At 42.4% G+C, this 19,421-nt stretch overlaps 2 protein-coding genes and 1 long non-coding RNA gene across 4 annotated transcripts in view; 2 read left to right on the top strand and 1 right to left on the bottom strand.

Annotated features, from left to right (window-relative positions):
- Window positions 1-530: 530 nt before the first annotated feature.
- Window positions 531-5,597, bottom strand: LOC128300210 (CTP synthase). The gene is made up of 7 exons (XM_053036195.1): window positions 5,029-5,597; window positions 4,545-4,817; window positions 4,015-4,185; window positions 3,189-3,945; window positions 2,972-3,128; window positions 2,680-2,818; window positions 531-2,608 (listed from the first exon to the last, which is right to left on the bottom strand). Exons 2-7 carry the CDS (start codon window positions 4,708-4,710, stop codon window positions 2,115-2,117), a joined length of 1,884 nt encoding a protein of 627 aa, XP_052892155.1. The 5' UTR covers window positions 4,711-4,817; window positions 5,029-5,597; the 3' UTR covers window positions 531-2,114.
- Window positions 5,598-6,005: 408 nt separating this feature from the next.
- LOC128301606 (outer mitochondrial transmembrane helix translocase-like) lies at window positions 6,006-8,713 on the top strand. 2 transcript variants are annotated; one of them, XM_053038175.1, is made up of 4 exons: window positions 6,006-6,378; window positions 6,771-7,009; window positions 7,072-7,653; window positions 7,705-8,713. In XM_053038175.1, exons 1-4 carry the CDS (start codon window positions 6,212-6,214, stop codon window positions 7,818-7,820), a joined length of 1,104 nt encoding a protein of 367 aa, XP_052894135.1. In that variant the 5' UTR covers window positions 6,006-6,211; the 3' UTR covers window positions 7,821-8,713. The 2 variants fall into 2 exon arrangements, with proteins under 2 accessions (XP_052894135.1, XP_052894134.1); XM_053038174.1 differs by having other exon boundaries at window positions 7,072-8,713.
- A 566-nt stretch (window positions 8,714-9,279) lies between these two features.
- Window positions 9,280-19,421, top strand: part of LOC128304886 (uncharacterized) — a 28,700-nt gene continuing 18,558 nt past the window's right edge. Inside the window, exons 1-2 of the long non-coding RNA XR_008287438.1 lie at window positions 9,280-9,355; window positions 12,481-12,698. This is a non-coding gene — a long non-coding RNA (uncharacterized LOC128304886). The remainder of the gene's footprint in view (window positions 9,356-12,480; window positions 12,699-19,421) is intronic.

Genomic DNA, 19,421 nt, shown 5'->3' with positions numbered 1-19,421 from the left:
TTGTTGCATGTAATAATGGACAAAATTAACACGTACTACACAATACACATACACCAACCACACACACACATACACACTACAGATGGATACATACACACAGGAACACATGCGCAGAAATCCCAATGTTCTGTTTAGTTGGTAAGGATTAATGATATAAAAGAAAACAATAAATTTAACTGCTAAAGCGTTACTAGAACCAAAACCATTTTGTATTGTTTTAACATAATTCAGATTTGAGAAGTATTCAACAGCAACAAGGTACTTGAGATGCCATGATCTTCTTTCCAATCTCAACCGAGTCTTAATTACAATGGCAATGATCCATACTCTAGATTCGCCAATCTGCAATGATCAGTAGTAGGCCGTGTGAAAGACATCAGACGATTTAAGAACATTTGTTTAAAAGCTCACCAGAAAATGCCCCGGTTCGGATAACGCTGTATGGGCAAGTCGTTTACAGAACAGAACAGAAAGTACGTCTACTGGCTGTTATTTATTAAAACTATATTCAAGCAAACACGATACGAAAAAGGGAAACTTCTGTTCAAGATTGTTTATGTGTGCAACTGATGTATTTCATTCTTAAGATTATCTATTTCGCTTTTACCTATGGTTCACAATTTTTAAGAAAAGGCAATCTAGTTCGCGAGTTTTTGCTCGTTATGTTTTCATACGAATCGATTCATACGATCATACGAATCATAATGTCTTAATCAGGAAAGAAATCAAACATTTTCGTGCGATTTGACCAAAACCGAACTAGAAAGAAACAACTTGAAAACCGGGTAAATTATGGACGCTTGTTTTATAAATGGCTTTATGATTTAAAACTAAGTTTTATTGTTTTATACAGGCAGTCTCCGAGGTACGCGAGTTTTGGAAATTTAATAGATAAGCTAGTTTATAGCACAAAAACTAACAATTTTTCTCCTTTTAAATTGGTCGAAATTATAGCGTATCTCGGGGACTGCCTGTATATGAAAGATTACAGCGTGGAGAAAGTGTAAATCTATGCTGTACAGTAGGGATGTCAAGCGTAAATCATCTTTGAAGGTTGAATTTTATATACTTATCGCTGCGGTTCGCTTTACAGCGAATTAACATGAACCAGTTTTAGGCAGACGAACCAAATTAATTGAAACATTTTTCATACTATATTGTTTTGAGATAAAGTTTTGATATGTTGTAGACTAAGCCACAAAAGTTATGAAGTAAGATGCACTTTCGACACCCATGCTGTACAGTACGATAACGATCTTTCCTGCTGAACTATTCATCTCTGCTCAAAACTTTACAAGCAAAAGTAAAATATGTAAATTTCCTGCATAGCTAGGAAGCGTCGACGAAGCAAGACGTTGTATGGTAATAGCCCAACTGTTAAGTTCGATGAACAAGAAAACTTTTTTCGGTTGTATTATGGCAAAAGGCAAGATAATCTAATACATGAGATTTTAAACAATTTTAAAGAACGGAAGTGCTCGCATTTCTTCCACCATCATTACCAATTTCATCCGCTGTACACCATAAATCTCTGCCGACCATCAATTCCTTCATGAAAGTTTTGCATTGTGAATCACAATTTCCTATCATCATCGTTAGCTTCTTTTAAAAATATTCCTTTCTCATTTTGTTCTTTCTTTATTATATTAAAGTTTCATTTTTGTAAGTATACTCGATGATGCTTTTAATGAAGAACATAAGAAAAGTTTGAATAGAAAAAAAAACTAATTCTATTTTAAGCGGGTAATGCCGATCGAAAGACTCAAAGTCTGTGTAGGCAAATCATTAATCAGTTCCATATTTCAACTACTTTCGCTTGAATATTTGTTAAATTTTATAAATTTTCGATTGTTTGTGTGTAGTTTGCAATGCAGCGATAGAAATTTAATTTCTTTGTAAAACTTTTGAATCTGTTAAGAATGCCTAATACGATGTTGAAAATAGTTCGTTCCTCAAAACTTTAAACTCTGGCTTGAAAGCCTCCTTTAGCCTGCAAGTTCTGCAATGCCTACAATTGTGTTGGAAGAATTGTTTATCCCACTTTCCCGTCTTTGAAACATATTACTTTTCTTAGGATATTTACATTCTATTACGAAGGAACCACTTACCCATATTTAATCCGTTCCATTTTCGTACACACCGTTCAGCTTGGCATCGCCGTTCATGTGTGTAACATTGGACGGGCTAGCAACGGTGGCCGCTGCATTGGCCTTATGCTGTACCCCATTGGCTCGTTCTCGGATCTGCTGGAGATCATTATCAGTCGAATTGTCGCGAACCGCCATCGATGGGTTGGCGGCGTTGCACCGCTGATGAAGCAATTTTGCTCCATCCTCCAGATAGGATGCTAGCTTGCCTACCGATGCAAGAATCAGTCCAAGGAACGGTGGCGAGGGTTTTAATGGACGCGACAGATACTCCGGATGGAACTGGGTTGCTACGTAGTAGACGTGATCTTCCAGCTCCATGATTTCCATGCGTTCCTTTTCCGAATCGGTACCGACAAAGCGCATACCGTGTGATTGCAGCTGCTCAACGTACTTTGGATTAACCTCATACCGGTGACGGTGGCGCTCCTCAATTTGTTCCTTGTTGTTATACAGCTGGCCTAAAAGGCAGAAAATGGATTAACACAACGTGCTGACACTAGTATGGATAATGTACTGAGGAGCCACTAACGTATTTTGCTGTCGCCCCGGAAAATGGTTGTGCGCTTGCCAAGTCGCATGGTTCCTCCCAGTATGCCAGTATGGTGTTCGGGCATATCAATCACTAGCGGGTTGGGGGTTGTATCGTCACACTCGGTTGAATGTGCGTCCTTTACAAAAATGGGATTAATACAATGTGTTTAGCAATATGTTTCAGATATTTGTAGGTTCCAGCGAAGAGTAAATCGTATCATAAAGATTCATTAATCTTCTTAATAGATTCTCCAAACACTGGATCAGACATGATTCAAAATGACACTCACCACCAATTTTAATACATTGCGCGCATATTCAATGACGGCGGCTTGCAACCCTAGACAGATGCCAAGCATTGGTTTACCATTTTCGCGCGCCCACTGACAGGCACGGATTTTTCCTTCAATGCCACGGGAACCGAATCCACCCGGCACTACAATACCGCTGGAAAGATACAAGCTTATTAATCAACCATGAACCCAACGAACAACGTTCGCAACTTACTGGCTGTTGGTCAAATCATGCCACGCATCGTAGTAAAGGTTTGGATTTTCCATTTTAGTACACCGCTCCAAGTTAGACGAATCGATAAACGTCAGATTCAACTTATAACCGGCCGCGATGGATGCGTGCAGAAGCGATTTTATCACGGATGCATACGAATCTTGTAACTTGGTGTACTTGCCGACAAGCGCTATGTTCACCTTCTTGTACACGTTATCCACCCGTTCCGCAAGATCGCGCCAAGATTGCATGAAATTTGCCGGTCTTGGAGTGGGCAGGTTCAGGTGAAGACGCTCCTTCAGTATGTCGATCACACCCGACTGCTCCATTAGCAACGGCACGTGATAGATCGACGACAGATCGTGTATGCAGATCACCTGATTCGGTGAAACGTGACAAAAGTTGCTGATCTTGTCCTTCACCTCATCGCCGATGGGATTCTCCGACCGGCACACTATCATATCCGGACTTAAACCGAAACCACGCAATTCACGAACGCTCGCTTGCGTTGGTTTGGTTTTCGGTTCACCCGTAGCACGGGGCAGTGGCACAAGCGAAACGTGTGCGACGCAAAAGTTTTCCTTCTTCACGCGAAACTGGAACTGACGGAAGGCTTCGACGAACGGCATCCCTTCGATATCACCAATCGTTCCGCCCAGCTCGATAATGCAAACTTCCGGTACTATATCATCCTTTACTGGCGTAACTGCAACTCGTTCGACCCATTCCTGTATCGCGTCTGTTATGTGCGGCACCACTACGAAGACAAAAGACGAACAATTAAGTGACAACAAATACAAATGGAGGCTACATTCTCTTTTACTACCTTGCACAGTTTTTCCAAGATACATTCCGATGCGTTCCTTATCGATCACCATTTTGTACACCTTGCCGGTGGTAATATTATTATCTTTGTGTAGGACAACATCTAAAAACCTCTCGTAGTTGCCGAGATCCAAATCCACCTCACTGCCATCGTCAAGCACGAACACCTCTCCTGCGAAAGAGATATGGGAATGGGATGAATATTTGCCAACTTATAATGCGAATAGTCTACGTCACAGATGCGGGGTAATTGTGCATCAGTACACCATCCGCCATTGTGGCACATACATATTGTTTGTCTTTTTCTGATTGTTCCTCATCGTCCCAATCTGGGCGCAAACAAAATGTTACCGCTGCGGTCAAGTTCAGGTAAAGGTTTAAAAATAAACGAACCCTTTTCCACATCGTATGTGTCTCGCGCGCGCTTTTGTTAGTGAGTGTACTCGGTTCTTTTCTTTCTTCGAGGCTAACGAATGTGTTAGTTGACGTTTCGATATTAACGATACGCTTTTTCAGGACTTCATTTCTTACCGTGCTCGTAGGGTGAAAACGTTCCAGCATCGATGTTAATGTAAGGATCGATCTTGATCGATGTTATCGGTATGCCACACGCGTTCAGCAATGTTCCGAACGAGCTGGCGATAACTCCTTTGCCGACGCCGCTGATCACGCCACCCGTCACGAGTATGTACTTCATGCTTTCGCTACGACGTATCGCCAATGTATGTTGTCGCTAATTAACGTCTCCTCCGATTCACTGTCTAGTCTGACCGGCTGGTCAAACTGGTGATTGAGTGGTACACACTGCAAAGAACAAGAACAGCACACATTGTACAAGAACTTTCACGTTTCGCGTCAGAAGCAACGGCACAGCAACGGCACAGAAGCAAACACACGCGTATGGCAACGACTGGTACCGGAATGGGAAGACCTTCACCGCAATACGCGTGCACTCGAGTGCTCAAGTACCGGACGCTCCATTTGCACGCGTTTTCACGTTGCAATATTTACTTACCGAATTGTTTATTGTAGCCGACTTAATTGTTTGTAAACAAAGGACTGCGGTGGGTAACCTTCCTCCGCAGGGCCGCCAATTTTCCCTTTCGGCCGGGTTCGATTAATTCCGCAGCGCTAGCAGGAAGTGTTTGGAGCCGCCTCGAAAAAATGTGCTCGCCGCGACTCGGATGCAGACTCCTAGCACTTTTTGCGCTAACGGCGTGTAATTTCTAAACTTAGTTTTACCTATACAATACCGCCTTTGGGCGAAAGAAGCCTATGCAAGCGAAATTACCTATTTTATTCACTGTCTGGCACACGAAATAAATCTGCGACGGAATTCAGAGAAAACACGCGGCTTGAGGGTTTTGTTTCGATTGTGAACTGTCAAAAGCTGACTTCGAACAGCCGCGTGTGTAGGGATGGGCATGACAATTGATAAGAAATCGGTGAGTTGTGCTTTGGTGGGATTTTATAACCCTCGCGACGAATGGAAATTAGGAAATAAAGCAAAAAGTAATTTTTCAAGATATTTTGTTGATTGCCTGCACGAATAATGCAATTGTTTGTTTCCGTTATGTTTTAGTTTTGCTTTCGCTCGTCCCTTCGTTACAAACCGTATGACAGATGTCACGTGTTGGCGCGCATTTGTGTGCGCGAGAACAAATGCAATTAAGCAGTATTTACACGTTCCTAGGGCAATTCGACAAAAATAGCATATTTCGTAATTGCATCAAATTGGTCGTATTGAATCGAATTTGCGTTCCAAAATGTAATCGAGAGTAAAGTTTTGTATGTAGTATATTTGTTCGAAAAGTATGATGTGTATTTTTAAACCCACGAAAATGTCTGTTGCTCAAAGCATTTCCATTTTCAAATGGGAGCAGTGTAAACTCTCGCTAAGCCCAAGGACAAGTACTGAAGTCGAGATTCTACACGCCCTTCACACTTCATGCTTTTCTTTGACAGCAACAAAGAATTCTTGCACGAGACAATAGAAGAAAAACAGTAAAATTATTCAGGTGTGAAGCGAAAAATATCGTAGCAGACATAAACGCAAGGAAAATCCATTTTGTCACTGGTTACGGATCTTTTTTCGAGCTCCGGCGAACGTTTCGACCGGATTGCAGTGCAGGTTGTCACGGATTGCGACAAAAACGATCTTCGGAAGGCGCCACCACCAGTACGCAACACTTGTAACCATGTCCGGAGTGAATTTAACACGCAACGAAGTGGTACAATTCGTTCTACGTATTTCGCTGCTATCAATCGTCACGTACTACTCGGCGAAATGGTTGATTCGCAATCTGGATCCTTCCAACAAGAGCAAAAAGAAAGCCATCGAACACGCGGAGGACATTCTGAGGAAGTAAGTGGTACAAAGTCCGCCGGTCCGCCGTACACAGGTCGCATTCGATTGAATTGTCGATTCAGCTTTTGTTGTGGCGCCTGTCTCTACCTAATGTTGGCCATAGTTCGGATGAATGAAGGACTTTAGAATACCGACATCAGGGTGGTTATTTTTACCTGTGGGTTTAATGGTGGGTTTGGCGCAGCCTTGCGCCGTTATATAACTCGTGCAAAGGGCTAAGAGCAGAGTGCACATGGTTCACGATGTAGACGACCGCAAGCCTGCTATTCTGCTCGCGTTTTTGCTGCAATGCATGAATTAACATATTTTTATTTATTTATCAGTAACGGATCAACGGATTGTTAGTTTATTTCTTGGTTTCCAATAATTTTATATTTCTACAATTTTAGGTTGGCTCCTAGTATGAAAAAATCGGCATTACAAAACTTGAACGAGTATGAAATGGTCATTGCATCACATTTGGTAGTGCCAGAAAACATTGCCGAGAGTTGGGACAGTATTGCCGGGCTTGATGATGTGTGCCAGGAAATAAAGGAAAGTCTCGTGTTTCCAGTGTGCCATCGTGATATGTTTGCCGGATCGGCACTCTATCAGCCTCCGAAGGGTGTGCTTCTTTACGGTCCACCTGGTAAGCTTAGGAAAAAATGACAATTTAATATTTATTAATCATGCTTGATGCTTTGAGCGCAGGTTGTGGTAAAACTCTGATCGCCAAGGCAACAGCAAAGGAAGCTGGTATGCGTTTTATAAATCTCGACGTTGCGATGCTGACGGACAAGTGGTACGGTGAATCGCAGAAGCTGGCTTCAGCTGTGTTTACACTGGCGGTTAAAATTGAACCGTGCATCATCTTCATCGATGAGATCGATTCGTTCCTGCGAGCGAGAAACTCTTCCGATCACGAAGCGACCGCCATGATGAAAACACAGTTCATGATGCTTTGGGACGGACTCAACACCGATTCCGAATCAACCATCATCGTGATGGGTGCCACCAATCGTCCGCAGGATCTTGACAAAGCCATTCTGCGCCGAATGCCATCCCAATTTCATATTAGTCTACCGACCGAAGAACAGCGGCTGAAAATTCTACGGCTTATCTTGCAAAACGAAAAGGTTGCACCTGACGTGGATTATGTGCAGCTTGCGCGCGTGACCGCCGGATACTCCGGTTCGGATTTGAAGGAAATCTGTCGTAACGCGTCAGTCCATCGGGTACGCAAAGTGATGAAAAGCAAGGCCGCGGTCCTTGCGGTGACAAACGGAACTGCCGGTGGTTCATTGTCGAACGGTGAGTGTAATGGGGTGGCACAGAATGGTACAGTAGAGTTCAGTACGCCCGCCATTACGATGGAAGATCTGGTAGAGTCGTTGCGTAGTATGAAACAATCCAAGTTTACGACCGGAGTGCTGAACGATTCTAGAATCGATTTGGATTAAAGCCGCCTACTCGGGTTGTTTCCCAGCAGGTAGTAGATTAAGATAATCCCAAAAGCAGAATGTAGGATGTAGCAACGGTACGATAGTAGCAAGAGATAGAACAGTAAATAAGCACCTAAATAGCTTAACAGTGGTGATCTAAGTCGCAGAACCAGATACAAAAAAAATTAGACAGAAAATTGAATTCATAACAAAAATCGAACGCTAATTTCTCAGTTGTTAGTTGCGTAAAGTCGTCGAATAGAACTGCAAAAATGTTGGGTGATGATTATTCGCTGTGGATCCAGTTCCAATACACTTATTATAAGCTACCATTATTAGGCGACACGGTGCAAAAAAGAACTTGTGTCAGTGTGCGTAAGTTTATCCTTGTATTTATCCTTCATAGGAAATGTTGAATTTACGATTGTTGTTCACAAAACCATTAACTGTAAACACGTTTAAACGCAATTGTACTGCACACAAACCGCCACGGCAACACGTCGCATGTGAAAAAAGAGCATTAACTATATGATGAAATTCGCAAATGTAGCTGACGGCTTAGAAGGAAATGTATGAACTTAGAAATAGAACTCTGCGCCAGAATCGCTTCACCTGTAAATGGGTTCGTAGTGCTGGAATTGTTTATGTAGGGTTTAATGGGTTTGATTGATACAGTTGTTTGTTGTTTTACCACCTCAGTTCAACCTAATTTTCGTGTGTGTGTATTTTGGTTGTTAGCTTTTACCCATTCGTCTCTCGATTGGTGGATTCCGTTTGATGGCATCTTAAAATATAGGCTTAGCGTAAGGCTGGTAATTGTACAACCAGTTGTAGATACTTTCAGTTTGAAGTCCACGGCGTATAGAAAGGAATAAGAGTTAATAATTAAAAGCTGAATAAAACACGATTGAAATTTATTGCTGTTTGCTTCTTCATTTTTGTGATGTACGAAAATTATAGATGCACTATAATTGCACTCAATATTTCATTATTCATTCAATTAACTGTAGGTGTTAGATTAATATATATTTTTTGCAGTTATAATTGTGAGCCACCAGGCGTCTCCATTCGGGATGCTGACACTGTTGCAAAAAGGCTTTGCTTCTATTACAATTTCATGGTTATGTTATTTGATTTAAAATTACTATAACTTGTATCTTTGGAAACGGTACAATACTCGCGAGGAAAAGAATAGCCACAAACAAAATACAAAAAATCTGGTGCAAGAGAGTATGGCAACAAAATTTGCTGTAGAGGTCAAATGAACTCTCACGAAATGCCACTCCGTCACATGGCGTTACGGCTAAAGAGCAGCTTGCCCGGAAAGCAAAACGAAAGTGAATCGCTCTTGCACAACTGGACGACGCACAGCCAGATGCTCTCGGGCATATCCCGACTGTAACCCGAACCTTGTACGACGGATGGCGATCCCAACGGAAGGATAAAAGGTCCTTGCTGATCCGAGCACCATCGGTAGAACGCGTTCGGCCTCGCAAGTGAGCGGAACTGGTCGCAAAACAACGGAATATCAAGCACTATTTCGTGCCAGTTGGGTATGTTTTGAATACGCAGAGTGTTAAAAGTAACCTTTTTTTAAGAATAAAAGCTCAAGGAAGCTCAGTAAGAATAAAGCGTCAGTAGTACCCGTGTAATACAATCAAAAAGAAGAAACGGTGCAACGGCACTAAAGGTGAAACGGTGCGACTTTGTGTGCGACTCTCTATTCCCAGCATAGCGTTTACCATAAATTGTATCATTTACGCGCGTGGACCAAAACTGCGCAACGGAACGGGCCTGGGGCGGCTGAGGACGATATGCCAGCCGTGTATGTGTGTGTGTATGTGCGCCCGTACCAATGTGCGCGCCATTTTCCGTGGTTTGCCAGGCCTGGTAGCAGCAGGACTGGCTGTCAAAAAACGTGTACCTCCGTCACAGCTTTGTGTGTGTGTATTGTGTATTTGTGTACGAATGGAAACAGGAGATGGGAATGTGTGCGTGCGCGTACACCATAAGGATTCAAAGAGGTTGGCGTTCGAAATCGTGTACGCCATCGTAGTGTATATAATCGTATATTGGCCCCAAAATGGATGCAGAAAAAAAAACAATAAAAGTAATAAACAAACAAAAAGGAACCCGTTGTACACATATTATCATGTGCGTTTGTGTGTATCCTTGTAGTTGTGTTGATTGGTATTTTTTTCTGTTGTATTGTCTAAAACCCTAAGTCCCTTGAAACAAGAGACGACTAATAACACTTTTGCTGGTACGTTTCAAGTGAAGTATGTTTCGGTGCCTTCCGGACGGTGTGGAACAGTGGTTGTGGCGTTTGTTTTTGTGTGCAAAATTTACTATAAGGTAGCGGCAGCAAAAAAAAAATGGACGAACGAGCAAAATGGGAGCTTTTATCAGCGACACTAGCATAGTGTTTTGCTGCGTAGCGCAAAATCTCACGTGGCGCGTTAGCACGCGTACAGGTCACGCAAAGGACTACACTACACTGGAGCTGTTAAAGGATGCTGTAAGGTTGACGTCTCATTGACGGGACGTTTTTTAAAGGTTTTGTCTCCGTTCGTCCTGTGGCGTTGCGTTTCGTGACGCATTTTTGTCGCCTGTGCCGCGCATACCGTACAAAGATTAAATTCCATCCTATCCTGCGTCCCTGCTAGCAAACCTTTCATCCCTCGGCGACTCAGGCGACTGTCTCTTCTTGTCCGCCTGTTTTTGTTGTTGGTTCCATTCGTGCCGATTGGACGGAAGGAGTTAATTAAAATAAACTTATTTTACCACAGTGGATGTAAACGCTTATCGTCCGAGCGGCTGTTTCAGGCTTCTATCTTATTTTGCCATTTTCTTCTATGTCCTTTCCTGTGTTAGTAATTCATCTGGGGCGATTGAATTAAACGGAGATGTGCAAATAATGGCTCTATTTTCTGTTAGACTGTAACCTTTCAATTCAATTCAATTCAATTCAAATTCAACCTTTCAAGGCACAATGGTTGAAACTTCCTGCATCTTGTTTTGTTTTTAAAATTAAAGCTTTTCAAGCTCAACTATTCTTCACTGCACTTGATGTAATGCAATATTTTAACGATACGTACGTACGGTACGTGAAAAGCTTTCGTAAGAAGCAAACATTTTTGTCGCATTTTGTATGCAGAGCCGGGGCCTGTTCTGGGTTTGTCGCCTGCTTCTGACAGAAATGGCAAGGGTCACGCACAATCCCCCCTCACCGTCGATGGAAGAAGATGTACGACGTCACGAATGAGTAGCCACCATAGCGTACATGGCGTGCTTTCTTTTCTCACTTCTCCCTCCTTCACTGTGTCCTTCTACGTGTGCTCCGGGTTTCATAGCCACACTTCCACGTCGCGTAAAAGTAACCCTCGTAATGTGCGACTCACCGACGGTGGATGGACAAAAACAATGCTACTGATACACCAATCTCGGCTTGAACCATTCCTCTAAAACAAGCGCTACGCCCGTCGGGCGTTTAAGACTGCTTTCGTGCTTTCACCATCAAGTTGAGCGTTCATCAGCTCGCGGCATTGGCGTTGGTGGTGCTAACGAAATCTGATGGCAATCGTTGTCAACACTACGAGGCACACTAGCACATCACACGTCCCATCTCGGCATCTCCTTGAAGACGTGGCCGTGGGCAAGGTCACAATCGAGTAGCAAGCTTCGGTGGAGCTTTCGGTCAAATTTCGGATGAAAATTTGATCGTCATCGGCCAAGAGCCCCTGAGTGGTAAGCATCGGGTGACCGTGCTCTGGCTGGTGTATTATATTCCGTTTGTGGCTTTATTTCTCGTCACTTTCCCCCTATTTCGTTTGTATGAGTAGGATTTAGTCCTTCAGCCCAAGTGTGTGTGTTTTCTTTTTTTGTTGGAAGAACAAACGGTAGTAGTATTGGAGATTTTTTTTACTACAGCTTCGCCTCAGCATCTCCCCGGAAAATAAAAGTACAAAAAAAGAAGAGCTTGGTCCGAGATATCGGCAAATCACCGTCGGAGTAAATTTTCCCCTGTGCTCCCCGGTCCCGGGTTTGCATTACTTTTTCTATTCACACCCCGGTAAACGGAAGCTTAAAAGCCAATGGAGAATAAATTACGAACGAAGGTTTGTGCCACGTTTTTTTTTTACTGTTGGTATTCCATCGGCAGCTGTGTGCGTGTGAGCTTGGGATTTTTCTCATTTTTGGTGAAGGTGTAGGAAAGAGTTTGCCCTTTGGGCGAAGGGAAAATTGAAAATTTATAACCCTATTCCTTCGTGATTTAAATTGGGCTTGAATTAAGGAGCGAAGGAAGGACGAGCGTTTGCTTCGTGTGTTGTGAGGATGAACAGGGACATTCTTTGGTGATTTAAATCAAATCATTAAATATGCAGCAGCTACTTCAACCTAAGTCCTCTTCCATCCACTCTGTCTTTTTTTTGAAGCGATATAAATTATTGTTACCTTGTCATGGTTTGTCTCTTTAAATAAAAAAAAAACAAACAAAACGGCTACATATCACGACACAATCCAATTCTGGGTTTTCATGCATATGAACGTTGAGGAACAGTACGAATACGTGAAACAACCATTAGCACAACAAAGTAATAATATTCCCCGCTTTACGAACGGCTGCATTCGTTCCCACCCCGAAGTGCACATTAACATCAATTTTCTTACGAAACAGTGATTGTGGAAAACTGTCAGCAGGTGCGCTCCGTAGTGCCTGTACCGTTGATTGGAAATTTTACCGTGGAAAAAGACGGAAAACGGTGAACATCGAGCAGCGTGTGAAACGGCATTGTGGCCGAAAGCCATACACACGGAACCGCTGGACACAGACACCGCATACAGAAGCGACAAACTCGCAGTAGCGACACGGCACGGCAAAACCGTACGCGAGTGGTAAGTAAGCCAACAGCCAGATGGAAAAAGTTTTCCCAAATAACCTTTTCCTCCCGCCCAAACACCCGCTGCCACACATACATGCACAAAACACGTGCGCACACAGGTAGAATAATAAGATTTGGGCGAGAGCTCAGGACATTAGATTGTTACTCCACTTCCTGTCACCGCAGGCTTTGCTTTTCCACACCAGGAAACCGGGCAGGAAACTCCAGCAACCTGAAGTCGACTCGTTACTGCTGTCGGAACTTCCCTCCCGGTGGCATTATGCACAAGGTTTTATCGTCTCGCAGGCGTCCCACGCTTTATCCACCGGCACCAAATGTGCCCCTTCTGTGCAGTAAGCTACCTTTGATTGCAGATCTTGCAGAACTGCAACCTGGAGGGACAAATTATAGGTCCCACAGCACAACACTTGAACTTGGTGGCTAGTCGTGGGTTTTGCTTTAAAGGCTTGATTTTAACCATTTTTCCTGTTTATCGTTAATGTACTTACTGGGGCTTTTCCCTACGGTGAGTGAATGGGGTGCTTGTGGTGGCTTTGAGGAACTAGTGATGGGTTGCCGGAGTCGGATGGATCGTGAACTTTACGACACTCCGGAGAAGGTTCCTGGATAATTAGATTTTAAATTAAACGAGAATTGACGATGTGAGGAGGAGGTAAGTTGATTCTGGATTAAACATGCCAGTATATCTGTGACAAAATACCTAGAAATCTGTAGAAAACCCACGAAAAACTCGTAGGAAAGGTTGGAAAAATGCCTTGCAATATTGTTGACAAGAATCTATGAAACCCCAAGCAAAAGTTTGAAAAATCGCATCAAAAAATTCTGAGAAATTGTTGGATACTGTTCCATAACCCATGATAATTCTCAAGAATGATTTTTCTAAATTCTGAATATCCTGAGAGAAATGCTGGAAATCTCCGGGAAATTTGCGGAAAACCCAAAAAAATTGCTACTCGTTGGAAAGTTCCGTCTATAATCGCCTCAAGCATTCGGAGAAAAATTACAAACCGCCTTTGGGAAAGTTCCTGTAGACCTGGTTAACATCCATTTTTGTCGTACAAACTGATAAATTTACGAAAAAAGAAATAAGTTTCTGCAAAACTTAAAAAAAACTGGTATTTTTTCGCAAATAGTCGATGTGGGTTGTAACATTCCGAAACCGACTGTAGTGTTCGCAGTAGTCCGGAACAGTACGAAGTGTTCCAAAACAATCCGGTGTTAATTTCACAACTGTTTCATCGCCAGCATCTGAGTGGATTGGTGAGTTGGCCATCACTAGCATGCAACTAACGGATGTGCCTTTTTTATCACACCAGCTGGGGACAAACGGTATGACCGAAAAATCTCATCCCTCACCGAGTGAGTCGGTTGCAGTGGTTCTCGTTTCATAGATGCCTCCGTTTGCACCAGCGTTCGCAGCACCTTGGCTGGGCTGGCGCTGGGCATAAGTTTGTTAATTTCTCCCCTCAAATTCTGTGTACAGTAATGATTTTCATTAAAACCAACGCCGGGTTCGGTCATTGCAGCAGCAAGCGGAAAAGTTTGGGCAGACTTTGTTTCGGTGTTGATAGTTGATCGAGTTGATGAAAGTTTTATAAGAACAATTTACGCGATTTAGTACGACGTCGTGGATGGTCATGAACGCTGATGAAGGAAGAAGATTGCTTGTTCTATCGCGAAGTAGTGGAGTGTCTGACTCGCTTAGGATGTTGTGGCATTTTTGCTTTAAATGTAGTTTTAAACGAGTCACACGCAGTAAAATGTGCGATGAATATTGCAACATGGCAAAAGCTTGCTCGAATAGTTAATTTGAGTGATGTCTTGAAAGTTGGAAAAACTTTATAGTGTCCATTTCCTTAACGCCGAAGAATGCTCCGGATACTTATATCACCCCGGATGTTGAATCATAGATGCTACTGCTACGAAACAAGTCAATGCTTTCAACTATCTCCGACGCCTTGTCATACCTTCATGCCCCATTCGTGCTAATTTATTGACCTACGATCATGACCGTGCGATACGCGACCATTTGCTGCCCAGAAAGCAGGAGAATAGAGATTTCGCAAACATCGGAACTATGCTGACAGCCACCTGTTTACACTTACCGCCCAACAGTTGCCGGAACCGAAAGGATGTGCGTAGCCATGGCTCGGATATTCGGTTCGTTCCTCACCGGGAACGGGAGGTGTTTTGTGGCTAGCGAAGGGTTAGTAAATGACATTGATTAAATTTTCAGTATGTTGCGCAAAACCTGCAAGCACGAGATGCATCACCGAGATGCATCATCATCGTTGTGCCATCAACGGTAATGTTGCAAAGCGACGGTGAGTTGTGGCGCGATGACAGACTGATATCATCAGCACATTTTAGCGTTATCGGAATCCTTTTTGTTATACACATTTCTGACCTAGTGCTGGGAGAGTTGAAGAGTTATTGGTAAAAAGTTTATAAAACAATAAGTTTGTTATAAAAAGTACTATAGCACTAAAGCGCCTATATTAAGAAATAATAAAGCATCTATATTAACAGAAACGACACGCTTCAATTTCAATAATAAAATAATGATGAATTGCGATACATCAAACAAAAAATGGAGGTTTAAAGCACGTAACTCCACCCAAGGGTTAATGGTGGGCCAGGGCACACTCGTGACCAACCTACGAGCGACGTGCACTTGCTGCCCGTGATGCGTCGAATGTTTGCGGTTTTTCTTTTCAAACGGAACGGTACGGGGGGAAAAGTTCCTGATCAACGCATAAGCGCATAAACGTGACATCATCAAACATCGCACCAGCATGCTTCATCGATGGCACGCAACGCGTGCTTTATGGTCGATAATTTATTGCCTTTGGTTTTCGCAGCTGTAGGAATGCATCGTCCTGTGGGGTGACAGTCGTACACGCACACTCACACATTTGCACACCTTTCCTGTGCTGATAAGTATGATAAATGCATGCCTATAGCAGAACGGAAGCGATGAGAGTTGACATGCTGGCGAGTTATTATCGTGCATAAAAACAAAACGACCAGCTTTAAACAACCAACTCGATAGCAGATTAAAATTTATGCCAGCAATTAAGCGCATTCAACAATGGTCTGCATCGGACTGAAATAACCAATCCACCATCCATCCAACAAAAAAACCTATTGTGAAGTCCGCACAATTGTGTACCGAGTGTCAAGTGGAAAATTGCCCTGAAAGTCCCCGACGACGAGAAGTTCCCAACCAAAATCCAACGCAAAACCCCGAATGGCGTACGCCGCTAATAGCTATCGTTAGATTTAATTATGATTTCGAAAACTGAAGCCGCAGCGAGCGCGAACTGCAACTTGTGCAGTGTTATTGAATTATAACCTCACTTTTCCATCGCGCGATTATTCGCGCTTCATTGCACAAGTTGCACCTTGTGTGCGAGCAGGAAGAACATTTTATGTGATTTAAAAGCGGGGCTGAGGGACAAATGTACTCGGGATAACGACATTATGAGATGAGCTCAGCGTTGTGGCACATGTTTCCGGTGCTGATGAGGGCATGCAATAATTTTAATTGAAAACTGGTCTATTTGTGTGGGAAATGTGAGGAATTTGCGCTTCGGTTTCGTGGCTACCTTTGATGGTGGTATTTCCCATTGTCAGGCGAGTCAGGTGTACCAGCAAAATAAAAGGAATAGCTCTTAAAGCTTTGAAACAGTCAAACAAACCCGTGCATAATTTAGGTGAAATACTTTTATCACCTATAATTGAAAATGCTAGCAGAGCTCGTTAAAGATGAAACGTCTTGCCGCTTTACAATTTTCCCCGGTACCGTACCGACCGTTTACGAGCAGCCGGGTAACAACAGTATCCATCCCTTGGGGAACGTTTGCTTCCCTGTAAAATGCATGCGATGGGCCGACAGGATCGTTTCTTATCATTTCGCTCATTTTACGCAAAACATCAAAGGGAATTGGGGAACTATTTACACATCCCACGGCACGGTTCGCCTCCTGCTTCGAGACGCTTGTAGCGCACATCGTTTAATGATGCAGCGCGATGCCGTTACGGGAGCGTAATGAGTTTTGTGGTTGTTGGTTTTTGTCGTTTTTTGGTGAAATTGTTAACTATTCTCATTGCAGTGAGCGTTGCCTTCTGTGCGTGGTAAAATAAAGTAAACTGGTGCTTTGCACAACTGTAAGTGAAAATGGCAATCAACTTTACAGCTCACCATGAAAAGTTTAACATGCAAATATTTGTTGTAAATATTTAATGAAACATACTGATGTGGAGCTTAATTGGAATTGATTTCGGTGCACGGTAATTGTAGAGTTTTTTTCTTTCTTTTCTTCGGTGAATTCAGAAGCCTTTCGTGTAAGATCATAGCCAGTTAAATGAAGATTCTGCCGATTCCTGACTCGAACTTTTACAGACGACCACAATATCAAGGAAAAATTCAATTATATCGTAAGAATTTTATAGTAAAACCGTGAATATTGTGTAGAATCAAACTAAGACATGAAGTGATAAACATTAAGAACAAATGAAAAATAGTTTATTTGGATTTATTGTGACAGAAGAATAAAGAATTCGTCACTAGTTTCTCTAGGTTTTTTTTCTCAATATGCTACTTTTTGAAGATTATTCCCCGCCATGGCTGGAGTTCTATATATCAATTACAAACTTAAGAAACTCTCTCAAGGAGTAGTACAATCACATTTAGTAAAATATCGTCTAGACCGACGTTGCTGACCGCAATTTCTGAAATTAACTAATTTTGAGATAATTATTGATTTATAAAAGAAAAATATGTCCAAAACTATACCAAGTTCTTTGGAATACTTTTATGTTGCAGAACGATAACCTTGGGCCATACAATTAACATCACCTTACGAATGCGACTGAGATACCGAGAGCCTTTCATAATTTGCTCAAATTAACATAATTAATTACATATACGCATACGACGTTGCGTCTCAGGCAGGTTTTGTTCTTCACGAGCACGTGTGTTCCAAAGAAGATAAAGCAAAATGGGTGCGATTTCTTTTTTCCCAACTCTTTTGAATTGTTATTCACTACTTGCTATGTTATATGCTTTTTTTTTGAGACCAGTGGAGGTTTCTTATTAATTCTAAGTTAATGTTTAATTTTCAGATTCAGATTTAATTAATTCAGAGTGCCATAAGTAGATGTTACGGTTATGGTTAAAATTGTTGATATGAGGCTTTAATTTCACATTTACTCAACTCAGACATCTCAGACGTGATGTTTTTTTAAAGCTTTCTGATTTTTTTATTAGAAAAATTTAAATTAAAAACACTTACCTTCACTCTGTACAATTTTTGAATATGGTAAAGGTTATTACTGTGTTTTACTCAAGTTGAATTGGTAGAGTTTAGTAATTCAAAATGAATCTCTTGCAACAGTTGAATAATGGATGTGTGATTTAATACGATTAGAACCAGTGATAACAACCTGTCACAATAGCAGTTTCCCGCCGTTAAATCAAACGTGTGACAGCCGCTTTGCAAAAAAAAAACCCATAAAAGGCTGTTTAATGTTATCCTTGCCAGCACTGCACTGTTTTCCTCGTCCCATACACCTCGAGGTTAAGAAAATAATGGAATTTGATCTTTACCGACACGGGGACGATAATGAAACATAAACATTCCACGTGTTATTGGGACCGATTGCCGCTTCGGTGATATACCGTAGGTTCGCCGTTGGCTTGGCGAAATGTTTGGTTCGAAGTGTGTGTGTGTTTTTTTGTTCCCTTCTATTAGCGCACGGCAACGGTTGCAGTAATCGTTTAAAATTCATTTTCACACCGGTTTGAATTTTATTGACCTGGGAGCGTGCACACCCGAGCGTATTGAATTTCGATTTTACATTATTAACAGCTCATTACTTTCGCTTAAATCGCATCAGTAATACGGCCCTCGTTAAACGGGTGGTTTGTGTATTGATTTTGACGACTTTTCGAATCCATCGTAACGTACGATAAACTCGTTTGAATAAGTTTTGATGGGTGTAATGGCTAAAGCTCGCTAGAAAAGAGAAAGCGACCGTTGACGCGAATGGAACAAAACGAATTATAGATTAGTGGGCCGTGTTTTCGTCTTTTTTTTTTCAATCACACTCAAGAAAGCTGAGAAAAACGCTCACCCATGCCTACTATCGACATAGTTCCACAATCGAATGAACCGTTTTAATAGCATCTTAGCCTTTCAGACGGACATTAACACTTACTGTTAACGATTAGCAAACGTTTGATAACGGTGGTGCGCTTTTTCCTCATTCCTTGTTTGTACGCTTGTGTATTTCGTGCATTTGTTTTCCTCTTACCGTGGCATGTGAACCTGCAATTGAGCTGCCAGGGTAAGACTCCAACCCATCGAGGCAGTGATTTTGATAGCGTGCATCACGCCATACGTTGATGGAAAGAGTTGTCGGCACTGCTGTTCGTTAGGTTTTGCCGCCCGTACATGCCTAACCACCTTGCTACGGGAAGATTGCACGGAAAGTGCTGCACAGCATTAACACTTCATCCGTAAGCTACGGAATCTCCGCTACATCAAACGCGTGCGATGGAGGCGCCTGGTCGCGTTCAACAAGTTTCCGTGCGGTGGGATTCGCCCTGGGATTTAGGTGGTTCCATACCATAGGGCCGGCCAGTGTACAGTACAGTGCTCCCGCATATAAATGCTGCTTGGGCAGGGTGGTGTGTTACAGAAATCCGACT

Source organism: Anopheles moucheti, chromosome 3, assembly GCF_943734755.1.
Source record: "Anopheles moucheti chromosome 3, idAnoMoucSN_F20_07, whole genome shotgun sequence".
Classification (NCBI taxonomy): domain Eukaryota; kingdom Metazoa; phylum Arthropoda; class Insecta; order Diptera; family Culicidae; genus Anopheles; species Anopheles moucheti.
Note: the sequence above shows the minus strand (reverse complement) of the source record. Positions and strands in the feature narration are given on the sequence as shown.

What these genes read in the sequence shown, in the direction of transcription:
- LOC128300210 (XM_053036195.1), bottom strand. Translation starts at nt 4,710, where the DNA reads ATGAAGTACATACTCGTGACGGGTGGCGTGATCAGCGGCGTCGGCAAA. An exon ending in GTTTTCACCCTACGAGCACG is followed by an intron (nt 4,186 to 4,544) that starts GTAAGAAATGAA and finishes TCTCTTTCGCAG; the next exon opens with GAGAGGTGTTCGTGCTTGAC. An exon ending in GCAATGTATTAAAATTGGTG is followed by an intron (nt 2,819 to 2,971) that starts GTGAGTGTCATT and finishes ATTTTTGTAAAG; the next exon opens with GACGCACATTCAACCGAGTG.
- LOC128301606 (XM_053038174.1), top strand. Translation starts at nt 6,212, where the DNA reads ATGTCCGGAGTGAATTTAACACGCAACGAAGTGGTACAATTCGTTCTA. An exon ending in GCGGAGGACATTCTGAGGAA is followed by an intron (nt 6,379 to 6,770) that starts GTAAGTGGTACA and finishes CTACAATTTTAG; the next exon opens with GTTGGCTCCTAGTATGAAAA. An exon ending in GCTTCTTTACGGTCCACCTG is followed by an intron (nt 7,010 to 7,071) that starts GTAAGCTTAGGA and finishes CTTTGAGCGCAG; the next exon opens with GTTGTGGTAAAACTCTGATC.